This window comes from Lutra lutra, chromosome 1 (assembly GCF_902655055.1).
Source record: "Lutra lutra chromosome 1, mLutLut1.2, whole genome shotgun sequence".
NCBI classification, from domain to species: Eukaryota; Metazoa; Chordata; class Mammalia; order Carnivora; family Mustelidae; genus Lutra; species Lutra lutra.
This window is the reverse complement of record NC_062278.1, coordinates 157,605,087-157,631,169: the sequence shown is the minus strand read 5'-3', so window position 1 is coordinate 157,631,169 and position 26,083 is coordinate 157,605,087. Positions and strand designations below refer to the sequence as shown.

Below are 26,083 nucleotides of genomic sequence, written 5' to 3'. Positions count from 1 at the left end.
TCCTTGAACAGACACAGACTTTAAAAAGGCAGATTTTTATAGGCCGGGTTTAAAGCATTGTGTATCAGAAATGCGGACTAGAACATCCCTGTATCAGCTCTGACTTTGTTTTTATTTATTTTGGGGGGAGGAGTCATCCTAAATAAGGAAGTATTCATTTTTGTGGAAACTACTAAAATAAGGATAGAAAAAAATAGGAGCCACAAACCTTTTGGGGGAAAGCTATATATGTTATTTCTAAGAAATTTTGTATTTATTGCATCCTATATATACATATATCCCAGATGTGTGTGTGTGTGTGTGTGTGTGTGTGTGTGTGTGTGTGTGTGTTTAGAGAGAGTTTGTATTAAGAAGGTTAGAGGGGGCACCTGGGTGGCTCACTCTGTTAAGCATCTGCCTTCCGTTCAGGTCATGATGCCAGGGTTGTGCGATCAAGTCCTTCATAGGGCTCCTTGCTCTGCAGGGAGCCTGCTTCTCCCTCTGCCTTTGTCTCTCATGAATAAATAAATAAAATCTTAAAAAAAAAAAGTTAGAGGGTACACTTTAAATAGACCATGGTGAGTATAATATCAGTAACTTATTATTGTCAGTCAGAAAATAAATTTTGCCCCAGTATTTATTTCAAGAAAAGCCTGCAGTTATCTGCCAAAATTCACTAAGAGAACTGCCCAAATAATTCAGCTGTAGTGCTTTAAGAAGAAAAGAAAAAAACAACAGAATAAATTTACTCCTAATTTGTATATACAACTTTTGAAAAAATAAAATGTGTGAAAATGCTGCATCATAACACCTTTTAAAAGTAAATATTCCTAGATTTTCTAACCAGTTTTTAGTAATGAGACTAGGGCACATAATTGGCAACAGAGCCTAGGTTGTACCCAGAGAAAGCCAGGTGATGAGGTAGGTTTTACTGATAACCAGAGCCCTTTTTTAAGGACAAAAATCTTTTAAAATATGTCTCACCGAATTCATGTATAAATGCTACAGCCCGCAGGGAGTATCCAGATACGCAGTACTTTTGAGGTTTGCAGAGTCACCTTAACTTTGTCATCTTGGTGAGCCCAGTGGATTACCAGTAGAGGGAATAGCGTGCATGTTCAGCTCATGAGTTACTGTCCCCTTGCTCAGGCTGGGGTCTTTGATAATTGGAATAATCATGGCCTGACCTGAAACTGGCATCTCTGCACAAGCCTCATAGGAATAGACAGAATTTCCAACAGAGAGCCAGTATTTCCAGAATTGCAATGGAACCTGCCAGGTTATAAGAATAACTTTAGACCCCAGAGGATTGTTTCAAAGACCTAGGTACAAATTATATATGCACAAGCACACAGGCTTTCTGTCTCTGTCTCCCTCCCTCCCTCCCTCTCGATAGATAAACAATAGATAGATAGAAGATAGATGGATAAATAGATAGATAGATAGATACATACATACATACATACATACATACATAGACCTTCATCCTTACTTAGTATGTAAACCTTGTGAGGCATGTTAATATGATTAGAATTCATTGGCACTTATACATTCAAATTACTTTTCTTGTCATCGTGTAGATCACTTTTGAAAGGTAACAAGATCCTATTATGCTCTTTACTTTCCTTATATCTTCCTCTTTTTTTTTTTTTTTTCAGTGAAAATACATAATCATTGGAGGTGCAGAGAACATTTTCCTGTATACCGTGCGTTAGCAAATACAGGGCAATGCTCTCCCTAACATATTATTTATCTAATGAACAATCTTGTCTCTGTTTAAATGTCAGTAATAATGGGCGATTGGCTCTTTTTGTCTTTTTAGTTTTAAATCGATTTGTGAAAATTAATTTATTTTGCAGGCTTCATCATGAATTCCTTCAAACAGCCCATGTGCCACTGTCACAGATTAATTTTGTGTGGGCCAGCCTGCCTGCCTTCTTCTCTTCTCTCCATCCCTGCCTCCTTCCCCTTTCTTTCTAATTTACCATTATGAGTAAAGAAAAGTTACGATTTTTCCCCCACTGTATAGTGTTGCCCCATGTTGAGACCTTTTCTCCTTTTCTTGGACTTGGACTTTTTATTTAGGAGACCATATCCAGCAAAAATAGATTCTACTTCTGAGCGTGTCTTGCTATGTATTATGAATACAATGACTGACTTCTTTTTTATTTATGTTTAAAACCTTGAAGTTATCACAAATAAGCTGTAGCTCAAAAGCTGAGTGTTGCATATATACGACTGGCAGATCTTTTATTTCTGTGATGCACCAAATCACAAATTCAATTCTTTCCCAGACAATTTCAGCCTGGCATTTCCAATCTGTAGCCTGGATGTACATTCTTGCAAACTTTTAAAAACTGCATTCATGTATGTTTTCATTCTTTGGTGCAATACCAATTTCCAGCTTCATTCCAGGGATCAGGCTGCCCTACTTTGTTGTAGGAATGCTATATCCATTTGATTTTTAAACGCAAGTTTGCATATCGGAGACCCTGACATGGCCGGGACAGCCTTATGCCTTATAGAAATGTCAGCTTGCATCAGAGTTTTCTTCCATCGAAGGGCCTAGAAAGCAGGTTAAGCCTCAAGACTATTTCATTTTAACAACACACATGGATAACGCGGATAACCTCCTCCAGGCCCTTAGCCTAGGCAGAATAGAGAATCCATGAATAAAATGAGCCCTAATCTTCAACTTCACCATCAGGAAGCCTTGGGAAGTCCTACAAACAACTTGACCCTTTTCCTTCAAGAGTCACAGGAACCTTCAGCACTGGAACCACACGCTAATCTCTCTCAACACTTCATGTTGACACTGTCCGTGTGTCCCTTGACTTGCATTAATCATTTCTGCCAGCTCTTTTACATAGAGTTGTCTCAGAACCTGCTTTTTCTCTTTCTTCTTCAACAGCTAACTCTGGCAGGCTGTAATAACACACAGAGCTTACACCAGCTCGTATTTTTATAAGATTATCCAACTGTATTAGGCATTTAAGAATATAGAGACTTTAAAAATACAAAAAAACTATTTCCCTCCATGTGGGTTTCTCTGGGTGGAAGGGTGCTGTCAGAAGGTTTTCCAGGGAACACCCAAGGTGGGAGAGTCCATCAAAGGAGAAGGCCTTCACCAGCAAAGGCCTGTCATCTTGAAAGCAACCAATTCTTTTAACATTTAACCAACCGTCCCTTTAAGCGAAAACATTTTGTTTAAAAAAAATAACAAAAACTTTACATGAGATTGGGACAGGGAGAAGGCTGCAACGTCATCCTGTCTGGCCAGCCTTTTGAGGAAGGGAGCAGTCATGTGATTGACGTTCAGGCAGGCCAACTTTGAACTGTAGCCTCTCTCCTTCAAATGACCAACCACAGGCTCCCTTTAGATCCCTTTCCAAGTGCAGCATCTGGGGTCCAATCAGCGTTGCCACAGATGGCTCTGGGGCTGGAGGGCTGCCCACCACAAGCAGGCACACATCAGTCTGTATGTCTCCTGGCTAAGCCCTGGGCACTGCAAAAACATGGACTCTGGGCTGGAAGTTTCCTGACAACATTTCCCTCCCAGGAAAATACCCACTTCTCCTTTAAGCGAAGTGGTGCGGACTGGGGTCTGCTGCATGTTAAGTACCATCCAACAGTCCGAGATACACAGGTCATCTGTCTGGGGACTCACTCTCCAGTGGCTCTGTTAGTCATCTGCTTCCGAATGCTTATATTTAGAGCAGGACCCAAATCAAGCCAAATTCTTGGTAGCTTAAAAATAAAAACATGGAGACATTGTTTTGCACATTGGCTTTCGTTTCCTGTACGTTTGTTCTACCTGAGTCTCTGGGAGTCCTTTCTGTGTAGATAAATAGCTCCTTCCGCTTGCTGACTGCTAGCCTGTCTCCCAGGAAAGGAGGCACCCTGAGAAGCACTTGACTGCCTTTTCTTCAGCGCTTGCGATCCTGAATGCACACAGGCTCTGTGATGGTTTTGCTGTTACTCTCCTACATCTACCTTTGAAATAGGCTTTTGAGAGATTTCATTGTGGGGAGGCAGAATTCCAGCACCATGCTGCTACCCACTAGTAGCAGTGGGTACCCAAAAACATATCGAAGGCATTCATTTATGCAGCTGTTCAGGGACATCTTCTTCCGGGAAGTCTGAGGATAGCAGGACTGACCTATCAGATGCTTAAATTCTTCTCTAGCAGGTGTGTTGATCTCGGCACGGTGGCTTTTTCATTTCCATGGTGGGGTTTTCAGGGCTTTCACCATGTCATTTTGTGTAGCACTATGTTCGGCAGTATAGAGGAAAGAAAAACACAGCAGGAGAAATCAAAAGACTCTAGCATTCAAGAAGGGGCAGAGCTGGCACATGCCATGGAGGGAGAACCCCTTCCTCTTGGTGGTGTGAGCACCACTGCACCTGACGTCAGTGCCACTGCCATCTGAGAGGGGCAGTGACAGGTGAGGGGGGGCTTCATAGAGCGCCGTTCCTTGTATCTACCAGTTTCCTTAAGACTGTAGTCAAAATTATCCTTTGAGAACAGAAGACCTTGAGAAAACCTCAAGTCTCTGGTTAGCAGTGCCCTATGTTGTTTGTGTCATATGCTTAAGCGGCTAGATTGCTTTGCTCTTAAATCTCCTGGTCTGTTGAATTCTCTGGTTCGATTGGCAGCTCTCTCAGGGCCAGCACCATGTCTTTCCTTTCTCTAGTATCCTATCCAGAAGGTCATGGAATGTTCCATGCAGTACATGCTCCTTAAGTAAGCTCCCCCTCTCTCTCAGATGCAAAAGCCCACTATCAGAGCCTTCTCGAGACCCATGTATTCAGAAATGTCATGGTTTTGCCTTTTGACCTTTTAGTGGCTTTTGGGGGTTTTCCCTTAGCCCTTACCACATGCATTTGCAGGTCTTGGCTTTCAGGTGGAGGAAGCAGAAACCAGAACAGTCCCCCGGCCACCACTGATGAGACTGCAGAGAGAGGTTGGGCACTTCCTTTGCTTCACCGAGCGCCAGGCATCCTTCTCAGTTCTGAAGTTAATACAGAGCTAGACTGACACCGGCAGAAATCCCTGCCATGGTGCGACTTAGGGAATAGCGGGGGAAGAGGGATTTTTAAGGACTTGATTCAAATACAGGGCCTCCTCAAGGAATGACTCATTTGCATTTTGAAGACCCTGTGGATTCAGTGGTTGAAGGAGTCAATAGCCAACTGACGACACACTTAAGAGGACAAGAAGGCAGCTTGCTGTCCTCGCCACTATAGGCGAGCAATGAATGGTGCCGTTGATAGGAGGATGAAATATCATAAGCCATGGAAAATAGTCCAAAATTATCCATGTTGAAGTGAACCCTCAAGAAAAGCATTTGGGGGCGCCTGGGTGGCTCAGTGGGTTAAGGCCTCTGCCTTCAGCTCAGGTCATGATCCCAGGTCCTGGGATCGAGCCCCCGCATCGGGCTCTCTGCTCAACAGGGAGCCTGCTTCCTCCCCTCTCTCTCTCTGCCTGCCTCTCTGCCTACTTGTGATCTCTCTCTCTCTCTCTGTCAAATAAATAAAATCTTAAAAAAAAAAAAAGAAAAAAAAAAGAAAAGCATTTGGTGGTGTGGTGGTTGAGTCCTGTTGAAAGAGCTTGCTGTCACTATGCTAATGCACAATCAAAGCCCGGAGAGCTACCCTCCCCATAAGCAGAAATTCCCTTTGTGCCTGTGTCTCCTGAAATTCCCCATGCTGTACTTGGGATGGCAGCATACATCCGTTTCTGCTAACATCTCTCCCTCCTGCGTCTCTCCCTGCCTTTTGGGAATAGAGCACGCCCCCTGCAGTCAGAGACCCTTAAGACCCTTAGGACATTTTGGTGTTTTATTTTGGGGAAGAACCCTTTGATTTCTTTTCTCCCTTGGAAAACATTTTCATTCTTCTGTTGTGGGCTGGGAGAGGTGGGGTGCGGGGGAGGCAGAGCTGAGGTCATGGGCGGGTAATTTAAACTCCTATGTTAATTCTTTTGATTAGGGTTGGTAATGATGTTAGCTAATGATAATTCTGAAAAAGGCAACATTAGGCGTGAAATATCCATAATCTATGGCACCAGATACTACACACTGATATAAGGGAAAATAAAGATATCATTGTGATGAAAACCTCTTATTTTTCCTAATTTGCGTTTGGGAAAAACATGAATTTTATGGTCATTTCAAACACCCAACAGAGTAACAATTAATCAATTTATCTTTGCTTTTATTCATTTTATCTACATGTCTCTTCCTTTCTTCTCTCCTGCAAGAAAGGTTTTAATAACTCAAACATTTAGCTCCCACTCTGCCACCTATTACTGCGTCACATTTGTTAAGTTTCATTGTTTTTGAAGTGACAGATGCTTCTTTCACTTTTTGTAGGAATGAATAAGAGTTCATGTCAGATGTGCTGAATAAAATTAATATTTCTCTCCTCCCTTTTTTTGAAATGCCTGTTCTCCTCATGATAAATTTTTATCATTTTGAATCTTTTAAGCCAGAGTTGAAAATATGTGTTTTGTGACAACTCCTTGCTCCATTACAAGTTGTCTCCAATACAATAACTGAAAACAGATAATGGGTTATTAGTATCGAGATCCTCCAAAAGAGGACATTTTTAAACACTGTATTGAACTGAATTTAGGATCTGGAAGTTTGAATACCTGTGAGTATAATAACACCCAAGCAAAAGTAACATTTCTGTTGGTCACCCCCCAGTCCCTGAAATAATATTGTCCATTGTTGATCACAGTACAGTGATGTTGAAAGAAATGTTTAGGGTGAGTGTGTAAGTCAGTGGGATTCCTGGAAGTTCTAATTACTTAGGAACATTTTGGTTTTGGCAAAGTTATATGGTATCATTATCAACAAGATCCCATCAGTGTTATTTAAGTTTGAAAAAAAAAAAAAAAAAAAAAAGAATTGTTTTAGTTATACTTGGAATTACAAGGCAACTCCCCAACTCTGAGATCCTGAATTTTTTGCCTGAAGATCAGGGAGACATTCATTTCTAAAGGTTACATGTGTTCTGGCATCAGTATAAATTCTAATTAATTGTTCCACATTAAAAATGTATAATGCCTTCCTCCAAACCCCCGGCACACTTTTTCTGGGAATCCTGCAGGCGTGTGATTTCCTGTATGGCTTCTGGAAAGATGGGTACTGTGAGTTCTACAAGTAGAAGGAGGAAATTGGGCAGATAGCTAGCAGATAACTTTAGGTCATTCTGATAATTATGGTTTATGGGCTTTTAGGATTTTAAAAGAGAAAGGCTGAGAAAAATGTCTAGAAAACCACATAGATCCATGTGACATTAAGAATAAAATTTGAGAAGAAACACATACATCATCAGACAATACATTTGTGCAATTTCTGTGCAGTATTTATGGTTCCTGTGAGAGGAGGGAAGACAGTGGTCTAGGGGAAAACAATGTGTTGATCCCTCTTGTACTATCCTGGAAATTAATTGCATAGATTAGGTGAGCCTGGTCTAGATTTCTAAGAGAGTCATCATTAGAGGAACACAGGGTATTAAAAGAAGCTCTGATCCCCAATCAAAATGACAATGTTTTTGACCCCACTCTGTCACTATATGTTTGTGAATTTCATCCAGTTTACTGGATGTAATGTCAGCTAGATTGGCTCATGCCAAGGGTCTTTGGAATGCTGTGGCTCTCTGGTACTTGAATATTTTTTTTCTTTAAAATCATACCTGGCTGGAGGCAGATGATACTACCTTGTAATGGATAAATTCTTCTTAGACTCTAAGATGAGACAGGTCATAAAGGTGGTGATTAGCTGGTATGGTTCATGAAAGTTGAGACTATTTAAAATTTCCAAGAATAGTCCCAGTCCTAGGAGTCACACCATCAAACCCATATCATCCTCAATACTTTCTTAGAGTCTTGGCTTATTTTCAATTTTGGTAGCAGGTATATTAGCCCTGTTCTCTGTGGCATTGATTTTGGTCAGATGAGCCAGTGACATGACAAGCTCTTGCTGACCAGCTAGCTGCTTTGTTCCTTCCAGCTCTCTCATCCAGATTATCGACGCCCTTGTGTTTACACTGAGCTAAGAATATGTCTGGAATTGTCTTTTTCAGTTAGAAACAGTGTCTGTTACTTGTGTGGGGGAGAGCACTTTGACCACACACACATTGATTCTGGTAGAGGTGTAGTGGTAAGTTCTCTGAATGACACACCCTAACTTCTCTATTCTTGAATACGTCCACATTGGATAAAATAAATTGAATATCAAAGCTTATCTTGCCAAAGACAAGACTGGTAACATGATGATAAGAATGATGATGGTTCCATTTACGGGGTATCTGTATGAGTCCAGTACAAACCTGGGAAAGTTATTTCCACAGAACTTGTCTTTACATGTACATGTTACTGATATATCAGAGGAAATTTGTAAAATAGAATGACAGTCCCTCCTCTTGTACTACCATTTTCTGCCTTTAATCTCTTTGGTATGTATATTAATTTGTTTCCTTGTGATTTATATCATATTCAGGGAGAAAAAGTTTTTGTAGGTTCTTTTTTATTGTGATAAAATATACATAATATGCTATTTCTCACTTTAGTCTTTCCTTAATGTACAATTCAGTGGCATTAAATACATTTACAGTGTTGCATAACCATCATCACATCTATACCCATAACTTTTTCATCATTCCCAAAAAAACCTCTGTACCAATTAAATAACAACTTCTTTCTTCCTTACCTACAACCCCTGGAAACATCTACTTGGTTTTTATGGCCTGCCCTATTCTAGGTACTTCAAATAAGTAGAAGCATACAATATTTGTTCTTCATTTGTCTCATAATATTTTCATAGTCCACCCATGTTGTAGCATGTATCTGGATTCTGTTCCTTTCTTAGGCTGAGTAATATCTCCCTCTATCCCCCATGTGTGTAGTGCATTCTGTTCATCCATTCACCTGTTGATAGACACTTGGGTTGTTTTCAACCTTTTGGCTGTTATGTATAGTTTTGCCATGAAAACAGGTATACAAATATCTGTTCAAGTCCCTGCTTTCAATCCTTTTGGATATACATCTAGGAGTTGGAAGTACTGTACTGGATCATATGGTGGTTCTATGTTTAAAAAGAGAGGTTCTTTTTTTTTTTTTTCCTTAGTTCTAAATTTTGGAGAAAGACCAAGGCTAATTTCTCTTTCTCTGAATTTTTATTCATTTAAGCATTTGAAAATAGCTATGATGTCCTTTCTAAGTGTCCTCTTGTCTAAGCTAAAAATTCCAAGTGATGTAACCTGTTTTTTTAGAACCTAAATGTAAGATCTTCTCTCAAACCCAGCAACATTTAATGTCATTACTTTCATCAATTACTTCATGCTATGGGGATATCCAAATAGCTTATTCTGGGATCCAGTGTATTAGACACTTTTCCCAAGTTTATGTTTCCTAACTCTGAGATACACTGAGAAAACATCTAAGAATTAAAAAAGCAAAAGTCATCTTCCTTTTCCACTTCATGAAAAATCACAAAGGGGATGGTGAAGATAAAATTACATAATCCATCTTTAAAATTTCTCATGTGGATCCATTAGAGGTATTCAACTTTTATTTTGTATAATTAGAAAAAGAAGTGTTTTGTTGACATTATATTAGTTGACTTGAATATCATGTCACAAGGTAGAACATCCTTTCACAGAGCAGAGAGGTTCTAAAAGACTTGCTATAAAAATGAGGAATGGAAACTTGGCTTTTTTCTGTTGGCTGTTTTCACTGAGCTCAGAATTCTCTTGTTTTAAAGGTGCTTGTGATTATTGTGGGGCTGTTTTTATGAACAAAACTGTGACATCAGTTATTTCCATTACTGGGATTCTGCTAAATGTTGATCTAAATTATGTTTGTGTCTAGTTTATTACACTTGCTAAAGAAGAAAAAGTGATATTCTACATATGATATGCTACATGTTTATAAGCTACCTAGCTCCTAAAACTCAAATAAGAATATTCATGCAAAATGTTTCTGCCCCTAGTATGAAAATTCCTTTTCTTAAATATCCCCCTAGGTTCTTCTTTCAAAACAGTTGTCTAGTTATTTTGGCATTTGCTAGGGTAACTCAAGAATCTTACAAAATGCCTGTACATTGGGTTGACCAAAGAGCTTAATTAGAGGGTACAGCACCTGGTTGAACTTTTCTTGTATTGAGGAAGAAAATTTTCTTTGGGAAATTAAACTTATGTGAAAATGTGATGTTTTGTTGCCCTGGGAAGATGCTAGTCTGTACAGTCTGTTCATCTCATAATTGATCTCATTCCTGAAAGGATCATACTCCAATTACATTATTTTTTACTCTTTAAACTTAATTTTACATATTCAGAGTATTTTTAAGCATTAACAGAATAACTGTTTTGATAATAGGATGTGCCTTTAGTTTCTAAGTTGTCACAGTTTTCAAAAACCCACCCAGTCCATTGACAAATCAATAATATTCCTACAATTTGTAAGTGGCATACATTTGCAGAACTTTGACTAGTTAGAAAGGAAGAAAGAAAGAAAGAAAGAAAGAAAGAAAGAAAGAAAGAAAGAGTGAGCAATACATTAGGGGAGAAACATTTCAATCGTTCAAATAAATGTTGATTGGGTCATTTCATCATACGTTACCTGTATTGATTTGGGATAAGTAATCTTATCATTCTGTGTTAGTTTTTAGTAAAAGGGTTATGAGGAAAGTGACTAATAAAGCTACCTTTCCGATTTGCTAATAGAATTCAACTTTAATTTCCCATTTGAGATATCCCCTGAGAGCTAAATCACTCCTGGAATTTGAATCTAATCCTGAGCTTTCTCCAAGTGCCCGCCCAGTGGTTGCGCCTTGCTCCCCTTTCCCTGGCTTTCTCATCCCACCACCCCACAATTGCTACTGTTTTCAACTGTGAAGTAAGCTCAAGAAGACACAACCTAAATATAATGAGAAGTCGTAGTGATTTTCCTCATGGAAAACAGTTGACAGCCCTGTTGATCAATTTCCTATAGCTTGTTTTGCAAGCAACTGACTGCCTTTGCTACACACTATCCCTTAAGTTATGGTTACAATATTGTTACCACTGAAAGAACTATAGGAATTTTATTTTGTTCCTTTGTATAGGGTCTCCTTTTGCTCCTTCCACCCTTCCCACTCTAACAGTTGAAAGTTGGCCAGCATCTCCATTAATCAAATGCTAGACAAAAGATATTTGTCAAAAATAGTTTTGCTTTTTTTATGAAAATGGGAAAAAAATTGAACAGATAAAGATTAAATAGCAGTGCAAGAGTCGGGTAGTTTGGCGGACAGAAAGCTAGAGTAGTGTTGATTCCCTGGCACAGCATTCTTAGCAAAGAGAACAATTTTAATCAGTTACAAAAATATTTGTGATCCATATGTTCCTCTCTGCTCATTCCCATATGCCCGTATTCCCTTTTATCTCGGTGGAAGATGACTTTATGATTCAGGCATGCAAGAATAAAATACCTCGCTGACTTTAGAGCTCAGTGCTATTTCAAAACGTGTCCCGGTAATTACGCACACACATGTATCTAGGCTGTTCACGCTTTGGGTTGGTTACGTGAATATCAGTTTGTTCTTCCTTTTTCTTCATGGAAAGAATTATATCTTGCATCCACCTACTGGGGCTGGAATAACACATCGAAGGCTTAGATTCGAAAACTGCATTTGCTCTTCACCTGCTGGATTAAATGCCACTGTACAAGTATGAGGAACAGAGCACAGAAGACAAAAAGATTGCGGTGATCCTTGATAACTTCATTTTCTTTGGGAAAAGGAAAACAGAACCCAAAAAGCATGTGGTAATTCCATCCATCACTGGTGCCTATTCTGAGACGTATTAGATGATGGGCTGGTTACTTAAATAGATCCTAATTTTAAGACATGCTGACTTCTGGTTAATATCGAGTATTAGTCGTAGTAGCCATGGTGAAACTGGTCAAAATTGGAAAATTAAAATGACTGTTGATTAACGATCCATTTTTGTCCTCAATGCATGTTCGCTTGGCTCTCGTAGATAGCTATATAATGTCTAACAACCAAAGAAACGTGTTGTAAAGCCAAATTGGCCATTCTGATGACACATGAATAAGGCTAGAAATTATCGACTGTCTTCGTGATCGCATTTTCAACAGTTGTTTCTCCCTTGCACAACAAATGGTGTTGTAATCCAATATGTTGTTAATATAGCCACAGCAAAATCCGTCGAGGAGCCGGCTGTGCTCATTTAAACTTGGGAGGGGGGCAGCGAGGGTGAGGCAGGGAGTGTTTTTCAACTTCAGACAAAATAACTGAGATGCATTTAGCGTTTGCAAAGATGGGTGTGTGCTGGGAGAGGTGTGCATGCTGCTGGATTTAGCAGGTGTGCCCCAGAGTTGCAGCAGAAGGGAGAGACACCGCTTGGTTTTGGCAAATATTATTAGGAATCCGTCTCTGTGTTTGCATTCAAGCTGTCTTTGCCGCTGCTCCTGTAGGAGTTGTGAGAAAACGAAAGTGCACATTATAGCATGGATTGTTTTCAACCGGCTCAAAGTTTGCAAATCTGTTGAATCCCTCTGACAGTCTTTCTGTGCTGTCAAGCAGAATGCCCAGCTGGTGGAGGCAATCCTGATGGGGAAGGAGAGGAATGGGGAGACCGTGTTCACTGCCCAAGGAGAATATTAGGAATTCTTTCCAAACTGTAAGCGGGGAGGAGAGAGCTCTTTCAGCCATGCCGTTGTGAAAGTTTCCTTTTTCCCTTTTTCTTTTTCCACTTTCATAGATAATGCCTATTAAATCAAAATTTTTAAATACGCTTCATTAGGATAACTTTCCTAAAGAAAGGAGTCTCGGAAACAGCATTAAAGTATATTATATTAACCTATAATTAAAACAAAGTCTTTGGTTAAAAAGGAGGCAAGACTTTTAGCTCATAGGTGATCTGGATTCTCACGGAGGCAAACACACAGGCTTGGTTCTTCTTTTTTTTTTTTTTCTTCCTTTTTTTTAATATAAAGTGCAAGATTTCACTAAAAAAGGTTAAAATTGAAGTGAGTAATCTTCGGTGCATAATGCAATTGTTAATTTTAGCTCCCTGCGTGGGTGCCGCTCTGACTTGAACAGCCGGGCTGTAGCCTTCATTAGAGAAGAAGCAGGCAGCCCGAGACAGGTGGGGCTGGATCAAACTGTGAACGTGATTTGCTGGAAGCTGGTCATTAGTGTTAGAAATCTGGTCTTATTTATTTGGTCCTTCACCCTACCATGACTATTCAATTATTATTATTGACTTTTCATCTTTTTTCAGGTTGACGATGTGTCAAACCGTGTAAGGGAATCGCATGGAGATGGGCATTCCGAACTGTTAATGGGGACATGGGACTCCAGTTGTCTCTGATCACTTGTGTGGATTTTCCTGGTGTAGAACGACAGAAGCCGCTAGTAAGTCGCCAAGACCTACGGCAGGAATTCTGCACGAAAGGTAAAGGCCTTGTTGTCCAGCTGTCATCTCGTCTATATTTTGTTATCCTATAAATGTGCCTGTTCGCATAGAAGAGGTCATTCAGTGTAACCAAAAAAGACAGGATCTAGAGCAGGGACTCAATTGGCTTGCAGTTTATAAAATTAGAGCTCAATTTGTTCATTCCATTTTAAATCTAGTCACAATCTGCTTTTCTATTGAAATGCTTTGAAGACGGAGTTAGGGTAACAGAAGTCCATCTCCTCCCCCTGCCCAGTATCGAGAAACAAGCTGTTTGCCATGAGAAACGGAACCGTTGTTAAGGACACACATAACCCTCCCAGGGTCACTGAAATATGAGGAACCTATCTGAATACACTGGATGGATATCCTCAAATCTCCCCAAACTTAAAAGTAGTGCTCACCAGTAACTCACAGACTCAATGCACCATTCTTTAGAAAACTCTTCCTTTTACATTCCCATAATCCTTTGCCAAGTAAGCCTGTGTTTTTTAAAGATACCATTAGATACCATCTGTTCTGTCATGGTAGATCTTAGCAAATTTGCAACAGAAATCGCCGTGGTTTAGATTTTTCTCATGCCTCCCCATATCCAGTTGGAAATAAAGTTACTGAATTAGTAAATGGTAATTAAACACTCCCAAAGAAACTTATCCCTGACTTGTCCAGTAATCATTACCATTTGAATGACTGGGAAGAGGGCAGTCATCGGTTGGGAATTTTCTGTGGAAGAACTGACTTTCTAGGTCACACTGTGTTTCTTTTTCTTCTTCCTTCTTTCATTCTTTCTGTATTTCTTTCCTTTCTCCCCCCCCCTTTTCCCCCCTCACATCTTAAAAAAAAAACAAAAACTGAGGAGGAAGTAAATGCTAAATTATTCATGAACCTCATTTGACAGCATATCAGAAGGGGAAGTGTCAGGGGTTATACGGAGGTAGGGAGAAAAAAAAAATAATAACAGGCTTTAACTTTGAAAAGCCATTTCCAGCGTCTGTGTCGTAGTGTCCTGTGTGGGTCTGGAGCAGCGGGTTTCGGTGGCTATAGCTTCATTAGAGCTGCCTGCCAGAGACTGCCTTCCCAGGGTCTGTGTAACACCAGCAACTGCCAGGAGCTCTGGAGATCACTCTTGCTTTTAATAATGTAGCTGTCAGTTTGAAGCCTGGAAATGTGGGCCCTGAAAGGTTTATTGCCAAATTTAGATCTTATATTTATACTGAATTATTAGTTCTTAAATTGATTTTTGCCCCTACTTGTAGAGTACATGGTACTCCTTATGCCTTAGGAGAGCATGTCTGTGGGTTGAAACTTGCAGGTAATTTTTGAATCATCTCAGACACACTGCAGAACACCAGTCCCCCCTCTTGCCTCAGCAGTGGAGGGTCATCTCTCCAGGAGTTGGAGCAGTGCTCTCTTTTTCTTCTTCTTCCCCTTTATGCCGGGGCTTAGGGACTGGTGGACACGTGGGAGTTCTGTGTCTCCGTTTAAGATCTGTGGATCCATTTCGATGGCAAGGTGTATTGGCGAGAGTGCGTGTATGGGTGCGGAGGGGGTGTGGATGAGGCAACTGATTCTGCCTCATGCGTTTGCCTCCCGTTCGGGATTTGATCTGGCTTTCTTATTCGCCTTTCCTGTAAAATTGGCAGAGATGCCAGAGTTGCTCGTTTGAATTTGAATACAAAGGGAGAAATGAAATACCGTGAGAATAATTGGAAGTGCTTCACCGTGCACTGACTTTACGTTCTGACTTCTTAACCTTGCAGGGCATCACACCTTGTTATTTTAATTTGCGTCTGGGAGAATGTCTGAGCCAGGAGACCTGAGTCAGGCAGTAGTGGAGGAGGGCGGGACGGAGCAAGAATCGGCCACTCCAGAGAACGGGATTGTGAAATCGGAGAGTCTGGATGAAGAGGAGAAGCTGGAACTGCAGGTGAGCTTGGAAAGCTTGTCCGCTGCCCTAGCTTGCACCGTGGGCACTGTTCCTCTCTTTCATATGCAGAATACTTTGAACGTTGGTTTTCTTTCTTTCTTTTTTCCCCCCATTTAAGAGTTTGACTAGTAAATGAATAGGAAATCCATAAAGCCACTCCTCTCCTTTTCTAATTCTTAATCACTTTTTTTCCTGACCAAAAGAGGCTCTAAAATCCCTTGGAGATGAACAAAATCACCAGAGATCATGTTTAATGACTGAATTTGTGCACAGCATCTCCAGAGTGATTTCCAGACCACCTCAAGGAGCTTGTGAAGGTTTTCTCCCAGAGGCAGCTTTAGGCTAGCTGAGTTTTAAAAATGGATTTGCTATTCCAGGGAAAGCTGAAGACCCAGCTCAGGACAGACAAAGAAAAATCAAAGACCTGAGCTCTGTGGACCTCTGAGGGCAGGCAAAGGTTCAATTCATATTAGAACAGACCTAAGCCCTAGAATTCACAGCCAGAAAGAGAGAGAGAAAGAGAGACAGAGACAGAGAAAACCCCAGAGAAGGGCAAGGGAGGGAATTGGGGGAGATTGATGGTACCAAAAAGGTGATATGATTAAATACACCATGATTTATGAGAGCAAGAGATTTGGGAGAGGGAAAACAAACTGTACTTGCAAATAGCCTGTATTGATTTTCTTTGAACCAAACTACAAAAGCGTTAACTCTTTTTATATTCCAGTGAACAAAGGCAGATAACCACATAATGGCCGAAAGCCTTCAAGGTCAACTTCCCTGCCTCCCCCCTTCCCCCATAGCTGCTATAAGGAAAAGGAGCTAAGAGTTAGAAGGTCAAAAGTTTGGGGGAGCGAGGGAAGGGGAACTTTTCCCCAGTGGTTGTAATACCTTCTTGTTTCTATTGATTTCTGGACTCTAGTGACACTTCCTCTCTCTCTCTTTCACCCTCTCCCTCCTGGTTGTTGGTTTACTGTTTGTTTGTTTGTTTGTTTGTTTGTTTGTTTTGCTTTCTTTCTAACATACAGAGGCGGCTGGCAGCTCAGAATCAAGAAAGAAGAAAATCCAAGGTAGGGTTCTGGAGATTCCACATTGATCTGCTAACATGGATATCAGTAGCATACTTCCCATTGGGGTTAAAAGGTTTGTCACCAATTCAAAGGGTCCCGTGTGGATCTTGGCTCTACTGGCCCTGTCCCCTTTTAATGGGGTCTTGTTGACACGTCTTGTCTTTCTCGCTCTGTATGTTTTTCGGCTAGAGCAGTTAGGGTTCACATAGCCGCAAATTTATGTACCTGATCCTGTTTTCAGAACTGCAGATTTGACGGTGCTTTACAAAATGAGTAGCCGCTTGTCTTGCTTTCATTTTAAATAAAATCTGGGGTAGATGTGTTAGTCTCGCCAGTTGATTTCTCCCTTGAAGTAAACAGATGCTGGTGTTTAGGTCCCTTTCCTCATCCTAAACATCTTTTCAATCAGATCCCTCCCAAACTCAGTTTTGGTAGAAATTAATTTGTGTCATCTTTTTCTCCTTACATTTTCAGAAAATGGCAGCAATTCCTTCTTTGTACGTTTCTGACGGGATGGGCAGAGTTTGCTCAAAGTGCCCCTTAAGTCCACGCATTCACACTCTCCTCTGCCTGCATCCCCACCCACGCAGGGCTCTGAATCTTGGAGCCAGTGTAGAGAGACAGCACTGAACAGCCAATGTGAAGTTCTCTTCTAGGAGGGATCCGGGTTTGGGAATGTCCTGGGCAGGTGGAGAGGAGTTGACAGCCAGAGAATGTTTTCTGTTTGTTGTCTTTATTTTCCTTGCATTGCCTTTTCTTTCCCCTCCCCAGTCAGGAGCAGGAAAAGGTAAACTGACTCGCAGTCTTGCTGTCTGTGAAGAATCCGCCAGACCAGGAGGTGAAAGTCTTCAGGATCAGGTATATACCCCCTGTCATTTTCCTTAACTGCATGAATGGGATCTGTCTTTGTGTGCATGAGTAGAAATCCGGCATTATACAGTGTTTTGGGGGAGAAAAAAAAATAAGCAAAGAAAGACGTAGTTTTTTGGCTTCATCCCCTGCTTACGAGACGTCCTAAACTAGCTTAACAGTTTGTCACAGAGTATTACGTTTGTTTTTTTCCAGACTCTCTGAAAACTGCAAATGGAAAGGAATTCAAAAGAATTTAGATAAAAAACTTAAAAAGTGAGCACAGTAGTGCTGCATTTCCTCAAAGGCTCTCTCTTGCTAAGACTGAACCAAATATAGTTCTAAGTACCCCGTCTCCTTCCTTATTGGAGATTCTTAGCTCTCACTTCCCCAAAATGCACTTGCCTATAAGAAACACAACTCTTGGCTCTTAACGAAACTTTGGAAGTAGTGAATAAGGTGCATTGAGCTTTGCAGACTTATCTTTATGGCCTTTGGTCGAGATTCTGAATACTGAAAAATTGTCCAGAAATGAATCTGAGGTGATGGTGAATTTCATATTATTCAATTTATATGAATTTAATATTATTATATATCGCTGTGGATCCTTCCACTTATTTTTGCTCTCAGCAAGACTACTAGGGTCTGAAAAATCCAAATTCTGACAAAATCCTCCCGTGACCAACTGGGGACTTCATATCATATTTATTTTTGTTTGCCTTTTAGGCATTGTATTCACTTTTATAAAAATAGTCTAGCCGCTGAAATTTTCCTTATTTTATCAGAGGCTGAGAGAAGTCAAGACAAAAGTAAAATGATTTATCTGAGCCCAGGGGAGAGAAAATTGATCAAGATATTATTTTGTTTGGGCTTGTTTGCTTTCCTCTTTTTACTTTAATTGAAATACTCTAAATTCTCCTCATGGAGGCAGAGAGCATTGAGAGCACTTTCTTTAAAAGGACCAAAAATAAATACCTTATAGATTTTGTCCTATGAGTATTTTTTTTTCCCTAGCTTCATTTTCTTATCGTGCCACTCATGTCGTAAGGCATGGACAGGCTATCTTTCTCTATCCATCACTATGTTTCATACACAAGCTTTATTTTCCTTGGGCTCTGAGAAATGTGTGGCTTTTCTTCAGCATTTTATTTGTGCTTCTATTTTTAATGGAGATGGAAAAGGGGGACTAATGCGACTCTCATGGCTTGTATTATTAAATGTTGATTGATGGCTTATAATGTACTATACAGGATATATGTTAACTCTGCGGAATGACAGACTCTGGGAGAAGTCATGCCCCAGGTGTCCCCCACTCCTAATACCAGGCAGAGGAGGACAGCCTTTATAGACTTAATCTGCTTTTCATCCCATTTGACAAGGTACCAGGAGGAAATTTTTTAAGAGGTCATCTGTATCATAGTGCCCGTCCTGGACCTAAGTAGTTTCTCCATACAATTGGTGCAGAGAAATAAGATGCAGTTGGTGCTTTGTTCCTGCTGCTTTCACGCTCAGTGACCAAGACTAGCTGTGTAGGAGAGGATTAGAACTTGCGCTCCTCTCTTTGGACTGGCTGAGGGGTGGTGGGACCAGGCGGCCGATAGAAAATACCCAGGCACACGTATTAGCGAGTGGGCATGCGACTTGTTAGAGAATAAAGAAGCAGACCTTTGAGCATATATGCAATGCCTTCATTAGGTACCACGGGCACTTACAAATGTGGGAACTGAATCCCAGAGAACCCTGGCAGAAGGATACAGTATATGGATTGTATTGCTTCCGTAATATTTGTATATTCACAGTATTTGAAAACTGCCTTCATTTTCCTGTGTGGGAAAAACTCTTGCTACCTGTATTACTTGATCTCAGACCCATAGGTGATGGTTCAGTCTGTCCTTCAGTTAAAGGAGTTTTGCTTTTCTAATGTTATACTATTTACCTACCAGTGTACTACTGTGACTTGAATCATTCTTTTATTGTTGTTGGGTATAAACTTATCCTGTACCAATGTATTTATTAACACTTGTATTTTATTATTGAGCATATCAATAAAAAAATTAAAAAATAACAGATTGTTTTTTACCAACTCTATAGCACTTTTGTGTGTTCTTTCAGCACCATAATGTATATTTATGTATAGAAAAGATAGGTATTTTTCTGAGAATAGTAAATGTCCACACACGGCGTGAGTTTGTACTTTTTTTTTTTTTTTTCTGGTGGAAGATGTCTTTTAGCCTCTGCTCTTATATTTCTGCTGCAAGCCTCTTTGATTGTAGATTCAAACTGACAGAGGCTGGGTGATGCAAGAGGTTTTGAAGAAGCAATGAGACCACTCCGATGGGCTGGTGCCCTCAGTTTCCCCTCCTCATCAACTGCTGAATTGATTCTCCTACCCACCCCCCCCCCCAACTGTATTCTCTGAACCAGAAATGCTGCAGCGGTCTCCTTAGCAAAAGCAGAAAAAAATCAAAACCTTAGAGTCTGCCCGAACCTTTGCAGACTAAAGACATTTCTGTCCCAAATCACATGACCAAAGAACCTATAGTCAAGTTACACCGTTTTACATATTTTGCGTAAGTGCGTCCCCAGCATAAACACGTGGATGTCAGGAAATCTGGCAAGGATAAATATTTGTCATGAGAACATGCTTTATCTTGTCCTTTCTATCATATGTCTTTCCAGCCCTGGTGCCTTTTTATTCCAGCCTGGAGTTCACAACGGAGCCCCTCCTAAAAAACGAACTTGGTTTCTGGGGACCTGTGTGATGCTTGTTAGATTAGCCATGTTTACCAAGAACCCTAAAAATCCTAGGATGGCCATATTTGAGGAGGGATGTTCAGGCATTGCTTTAGTCACATGTATAGGAGACTTAGTTGAGTTTTTAGTGAGAAACACTATTAGTCATTGGGAATTTTTTTTAACATCATAAATTTTAATGTCACTAGTAGAAAAAAGCTTTCCCATCAAATGATCTCTTACATAAGAGAAAGCAGTCTTAATGGCTTAACGTCGGTTCATTTGTCATAGTTTTTAATCATAGCATAGGTTTTTTTCATAAAACTTCTTTAAAAATACGATTTGGTTCATTCTTCTTCAAAACAGTGAACATACTGTCAACCACATGGCTGATATGTGAATTAAAACAAAATAATCTATCTCCAGTGCAACATAAATAAATACAAAAATGGATCCAGTGCCAATACTGTAAATAGTCAGTAGCGAACCAAAGCATCAGTTCAAGACAATTTTACATTTTGGAAAGAATTGCCTGATAAAAAATTAAAATAATATTAAATATTTATATGGAATTGATCGGAAATATAGTTTTGCTTTCTGAAAGACAGTGCTGATTCTAACCATACATTATGATGACTTACTGATGGAGTTTGTGAACAAGGTGTGATAATCATCCATACCTGGGATTCCTGCATTTAGATAGCTTGGTTTCTCTTAATAATAGAAATTATTGTTGATGTGGTTCTAAAACAGACTTTTTATTGTAAACTGGCTATTAAGGCCTTTATGTCTGTTCTATCTGTAATTATGATTCGTAATACCTGTCTGTCTATGTTTGTGCAGATTTCTCCTTATAAGGAATTATAGAAAAGAACTCAGAAGGCTTTTTTTTTTTCTTTTTTTGAGACATGGCAGTGGCTGTGACGCAAACTTACTGATAAGGAAATGTTTCCTAAGTGTTTAAAAATAAACCTGTAGAGAAAATAAGAGGTATGATCTAGTGGAAAGTAACTTACTTAATGTTAATATTCATGAAGCCAAGTTTTAGTACTAGATGTTTCTCATGACCTCCCATTGACTTCTGAGGTTTAATTCACCTTAAAGGGCAATTATTTTTCTGACAGGTTTAATTTTTTTTTTTTTTAACCATTTAAGAAAAAAAAAATCTGCTCCTGGCTTTCATTTTCCTGTACTTAATAACCTCTATGCAAAATGGAAACCAGACAGAGATTCTTAAATCTGGCCCTAAATTATTATATTTTTTCCCCAACAGGAATCAATTCATTTACAGCTTTCCAGTTTTCCCAGCCTGCAAGAGGATGATAAATCTAGGAAAGATGACTCAGAAAGAGAAAAAGAAAAGGATAAAAACAAAGATAAAACCTCTGAAAAACCCAAGATCAGAATGTTATCAAAAGGTGAATGTAAACATGTTTCCTTAACTTACTGAATTTGGACAGATAAATAGTCACACAGTACATCCTAGATTTACACACATATTCACCTGACACCAAACTCTGCATATACTTCTATATGTGTATGTGTGTGTGTGTGTGTGTGTGTGTGTGTGTGTGTGTAAATGATGTTAACTCTATTTCCTTTCTGTTCATGCTGTCATTATTTGTGTATCCAGAAAGGTTAATTTTAGGATCACTAGTCTCTTTGGATTTTCATTCGGGTCTTCAGTTTTCAATGATAAATTTGTACAAACGACTGAGTATAAATCTGCTTTTAATTCAGGTTTATTAGTCCCATTAACTTGGGCTGATGAACAGTAATGATACCCAGTTTTATATCTTAACTTCCATGTTTCTCTTAAAAGACAGACAGTAGATTAGCAATTCACAGCTGATAAGTGATGTCGTCCTCAAAGCCCAGATGTATATACATCAGTGTCAATGGAGTATGTGATTAACATTGTATCTGCCACAAACGGATTTGGTCTCCACAACCCACAGAACCACCACATCATGTCTCACCTGAAAAATATACACTTCTACTCCAATAAAATTTTTCCAAGGGGAAAAAAAGAAGCTATATCTTCTAAAACCCGAAGCCCGTAGTCCAGACTTTTCCACTTGTGGCCATACATACAATTGTACAATTGTACAGTTGTACAAAAATAAAACCAAAAGAAAAAAAAAAGGTAACAAGTGTTAAAACAAAACTAAGTTAAGTTGAAAGGAGGAATACTATGAATAAATAGCATTGCAGTAGACATTTTTTTTTAAATATTTGAGAAAGAACAGGGCATCCGATCAGCTGGGGAATGATGACTGCTTATATTATGCTCTGTAACCATGTTATCTGCTTATAATGATTATCTCTGCTACTGAATGTCTAAAACCCAAGGTGTGACGGGAGTAAAGAAGTACAGATTCCTAAGATGGCTTTAGAAATTAAGCTTTAGCCAGCATCAGAAGATGTGAAAGACTCGGAAATGTTTAGTGCCCTCCTGTGTTTTGTACTGATGAATATTTAGACAGTCTTGTCACAGAACTTTCATTTTTTGCCTTCTCTGTTTTAAGAGAAAAAGGGTTTCCTGGAATCTCAAACTCTTGAGAGCTCTCTCTGTGGGTTGGTAGGACCTGTCATGTGGAGGCCCGGCCTTGCTGATTGACAGCAGGGCATGGACACGTGACATTCCACCCCACCCACCTCCTACCCGACCATGCCCACATCCCCTTCTGTGACAGCTGGATCTTTCCACATTCAGGATCTACTGGGTTCCTCCATCTCGAATCTGGTTTTCATTCTGGTGTTACACTGCCAATTTGCTATTTTTGAAACGTGTACCTTCATGCCAATAGCTTCACCTAAAATTTACCCAGCAAGCGGGAAACCTTTTCCACCCTACTTCCCCACCTGCATTCCTGACCATCCCCTCCTGCTATCTGTTTCAGATTGCAGCCAAGAGTACACGGATTCTACTGGCATAGACTTGCATGAGTTTCTGATTAACACTTTAAAGAATAATTCCAGGTAAATTATTAAATAAACCTCGTATTTTTAGAAGAGTCAAGTAGAATATTGCAAAGTCATGAGTCCAAGCACGTCTAAGTATAGAGTTGTACATTGAAGGCACCTTTTCTAATATCTTAAACTATCTCTTACGTATATATAGTAGTTTGCATGTTTACTGTGTATAGATAGTCTTAGTTCCTGGGTAGTCACCCGATGAATAAATTACAGTTTGCAGGGCTTGGTTTCCTGGTCACAAAGAGATACTGATTAAGGGGAGAAAGATAGAGAATGAGAGTCAATGTCAAATAAACCGATCATTCTCTACTGCAGTTCTCTATTTACTGGGGCTTGACTTTGCTCCAGTTTCCTATTAATTTAAAATAAACAATGCATTCGATATTTCTGATGAGCTTGACACCTATGTATCTTAATTAACATTAAAACTGCAGAAATTTCAACGTTACAAAATACTTAATAAATGAGATGAGAAGTAATCTTCAGTAGAAAGAAACCACGTGCATATGGACAGCATCCTCTAAAGAAGAGTTAGGTAAAGATGTTTCATCACATACACTTAATCAATCTTTTTCAGGCGTGCAAATGAACTCTTTAGGTCTTTGGGGGTGGCAAGTGCCTCAACCCTTTTCATTTTAACATTTATTTTGCAGGGACAGGATGATACTCTTGAAAATGGAGCAGGAAATTATTGATTTCATTGGTGACAACAAGTATGTTATACTGCAGTGCTGATTAATTTATACGATGTGACTTAGTTTGGTATTTGGGTTTAATTATTCATTCTGGAAAGATTTAGGGATAGATAAAACATTATTTAATATGTTTGCCAATTTGTTAAATGGAGACGCTATTAGGATTAGAAGCTATATATTGATGGGAATTGTTGCTTGGACCATGTGTGCTCCTGCTTGTTAAATTCCTGACAAAATGGCTATAAACAGGGGGCCGCTGATTAGCATAGAGTAGCTGTGACAAGAAGCAACCCTTTTCATTTTTATTATAGTTTTTTAATGGGCTCCAGCTGGCTGCAGTCAGTTATGCCTGGTCATAATTATGCTGCTTTCAGTGTAAACCGTATAATGACATATCTCTAGATAGACATCTGCAGTCACATACTATGTCATATCATTTGTCCCGAGCCTAGCTCCGTTGATAAGGTATCATGGACTACAACAGGATATTCTCCAACAGACATTAAGTTCTCTTTGCTGTGAGAAATGTGCAACTGGGAAACAAAGATACTTAGTGTAGCTTAATCGATAAATCCATCATAAGTGGAAAATTGTCTAGAAATGAGGACATGACTTGTGATGGCACAGATGAGATAAGCTTCATGGTTTGGATGACAAAGGAATGGGTTTGTGTACATACCTATAGACGGTCCTACAGGCCAGAAACGCAAATGCTGATTGCACTGTTTCTTGTATTCCTTTCCAGTAATCATTATAAAAAGTTCCCTCAGATGTCATCCTATCAGAGGATGCTTGTCCATCGGGTGGCGGCTTACTTTGGGCTGGATCACAATGTGGATCAAACAGGGAAATCTGTTATCATCAACAAGACCAGCAACACAAGAATGTAAGCCCATCACCGTATTTCTTTAGCATTTTCTTTTTCTCTTATGGATTCATTTATGAGAGCATGTTATAAAATTCAAAGTACATGACATTTAAAATGTGCAGTGTTATTTATCTCTTGCACTTATCAGCTGTGTGTGGCATTTATCTGCAGAAGATTATCTGAAGACCGGGAAAGTTTATAAAATCTGGGCCGTAAAGTGGGTTTATTCCTGGATCTCTTACATAGCTCCTTAATTTTCTAGCTACATAATTTTCTTTCCTCCATCAATACTGTAGGTGATTACAGAAAAAAGCATGGGACATTTTATGTCAAAGTATAACTCAAATTAAAAAAACAGACATCTGAAAACAGCAATGACATATACAGGATAATTATCCTTTTCTTTTCTTTTTCTGATTTGTAGAGCTCTGTCTTACTGTGGTTTCTAGAATAACAAAGAGCTCTGCACCCAGAGACAGAAATCCTGGTCCTTAAGTCCCAATTCTTTTACTTAATCTCTGTGTGACTTGAAACAAGTCAGTTAAAATCTGCTTTTTCGGTTTTGTTTTGTTGTTGTTGTTTTACCTGTAAAAGGAGAATTTTGAGTTAGATATCTAAGTTCTAGCTCTAAAAAGAAGATGTTTATTTGTTTTTGCTCCTTAAAATGATTGTTTGCTTCTATCTTAGTATCTTTTCACGTCCTGATGAGTCACCAAAAGCAAATGAGAGGTCATTTGCTTTGGAAATTTGGACCTGGCTCTTTTAAAGGCACATATGCCTTGATCATAGTGCAAACCACTTTTATAGCAAATACATGCTAAACTGAAAAACTGTCCCAATGCAAAGCATTCCTTTAAAACATTTGTGCATTGTAATTTCTTTTTCCATAGTGGTCTTGGTCAGTTGTGTAAATTGCATGGGTTTTAGGACTGCTATGCTAGTGAATGGAACATTGGTGTCTAGCAGAGCAGTGTGTTTCAAACCCTTTATTTTCTGCTCACCAGCTTGCAGTTGAGGCTGGACAAGTAGGGCTAGAGATGAAGCCCTTTCTCTATTCAAGGCTCAGTCTGTGTTCACCAAAACCACAGCGAAGGTTGTAGTGGAGAGAACACAGACTGAGATATCTGGCATGGAGCTGGGCTATCATCTCAGGGACACTGAGCTCTCCGCTTCTCTGGGCTTCCAATTATTTATTTATCTGCAGGAGAGTTTGAAGTGGATGATATTTAAGGGCCCTCGAAGCTTCGGAATTATTGGGTTCCATGGATGCATTCTACTGTGCTGGCAAAAATACGTTTTAAAATTTATCAGCATTCCACTTTATCTGATTGCTGGCACATGTACTTCCTATTTTCAACTGTCACAGGAATGAAAGGTCACTGTCTTTTAATCCTTTCTATGTCCCCTCTCCATCAAGCATTCCTCCCTGTTGCTATTGTTGGTTTTCATTTTGCATTCTGGTTTCTCTTATGACTTACAGATACTGTAAGTGCAGGGACACACTGATTGCAAAATA

The 26,083-nt window shown here is 39.5% G+C and overlaps 1 protein-coding gene across 22 annotated transcripts in view; it reads left to right on the top strand.

Moving 5' to 3' along the window:
* ARPP21 (cAMP regulated phosphoprotein 21) overlaps nt 1-26,083 on the top strand; it is a 154,032-nt gene that overhangs the window by 28,419 nt on the left and 99,530 nt on the right. For 17 of the 22 annotated variants that reach the window (XM_047741205.1, XM_047741282.1, XM_047741265.1 and 14 more), the window contains exons 2-9: nt 13,273-13,446; nt 15,207-15,373; nt 16,402-16,443; nt 17,215-17,301; nt 21,299-21,443; nt 22,929-23,007; nt 23,658-23,717; nt 24,445-24,585. In XM_047741205.1, the coding sequence (XP_047597161.1) occupies nt 15,245-15,373; nt 16,402-16,443; nt 17,215-17,301; nt 21,299-21,443; nt 22,929-23,007; nt 23,658-23,717; nt 24,445-24,585 (683 nt within the window). In that variant the 5' untranslated portion in view covers nt 13,273-13,446; nt 15,207-15,244. Of the gene's footprint in view, nt 1-10,861; nt 10,886-11,769; nt 11,792-12,648; nt 12,670-13,116; nt 13,138-13,158; nt 13,180-13,272; nt 13,447-15,206; nt 15,374-16,401; nt 16,444-17,214; nt 17,302-21,298; nt 21,444-22,928; nt 23,008-23,657; nt 23,718-24,444; nt 24,586-26,083 lie in introns of those variants that run through there. The other 5 variants (XM_047741222.1, XM_047741238.1, XM_047741232.1 and 2 more) reach the window with 5 other exon arrangements.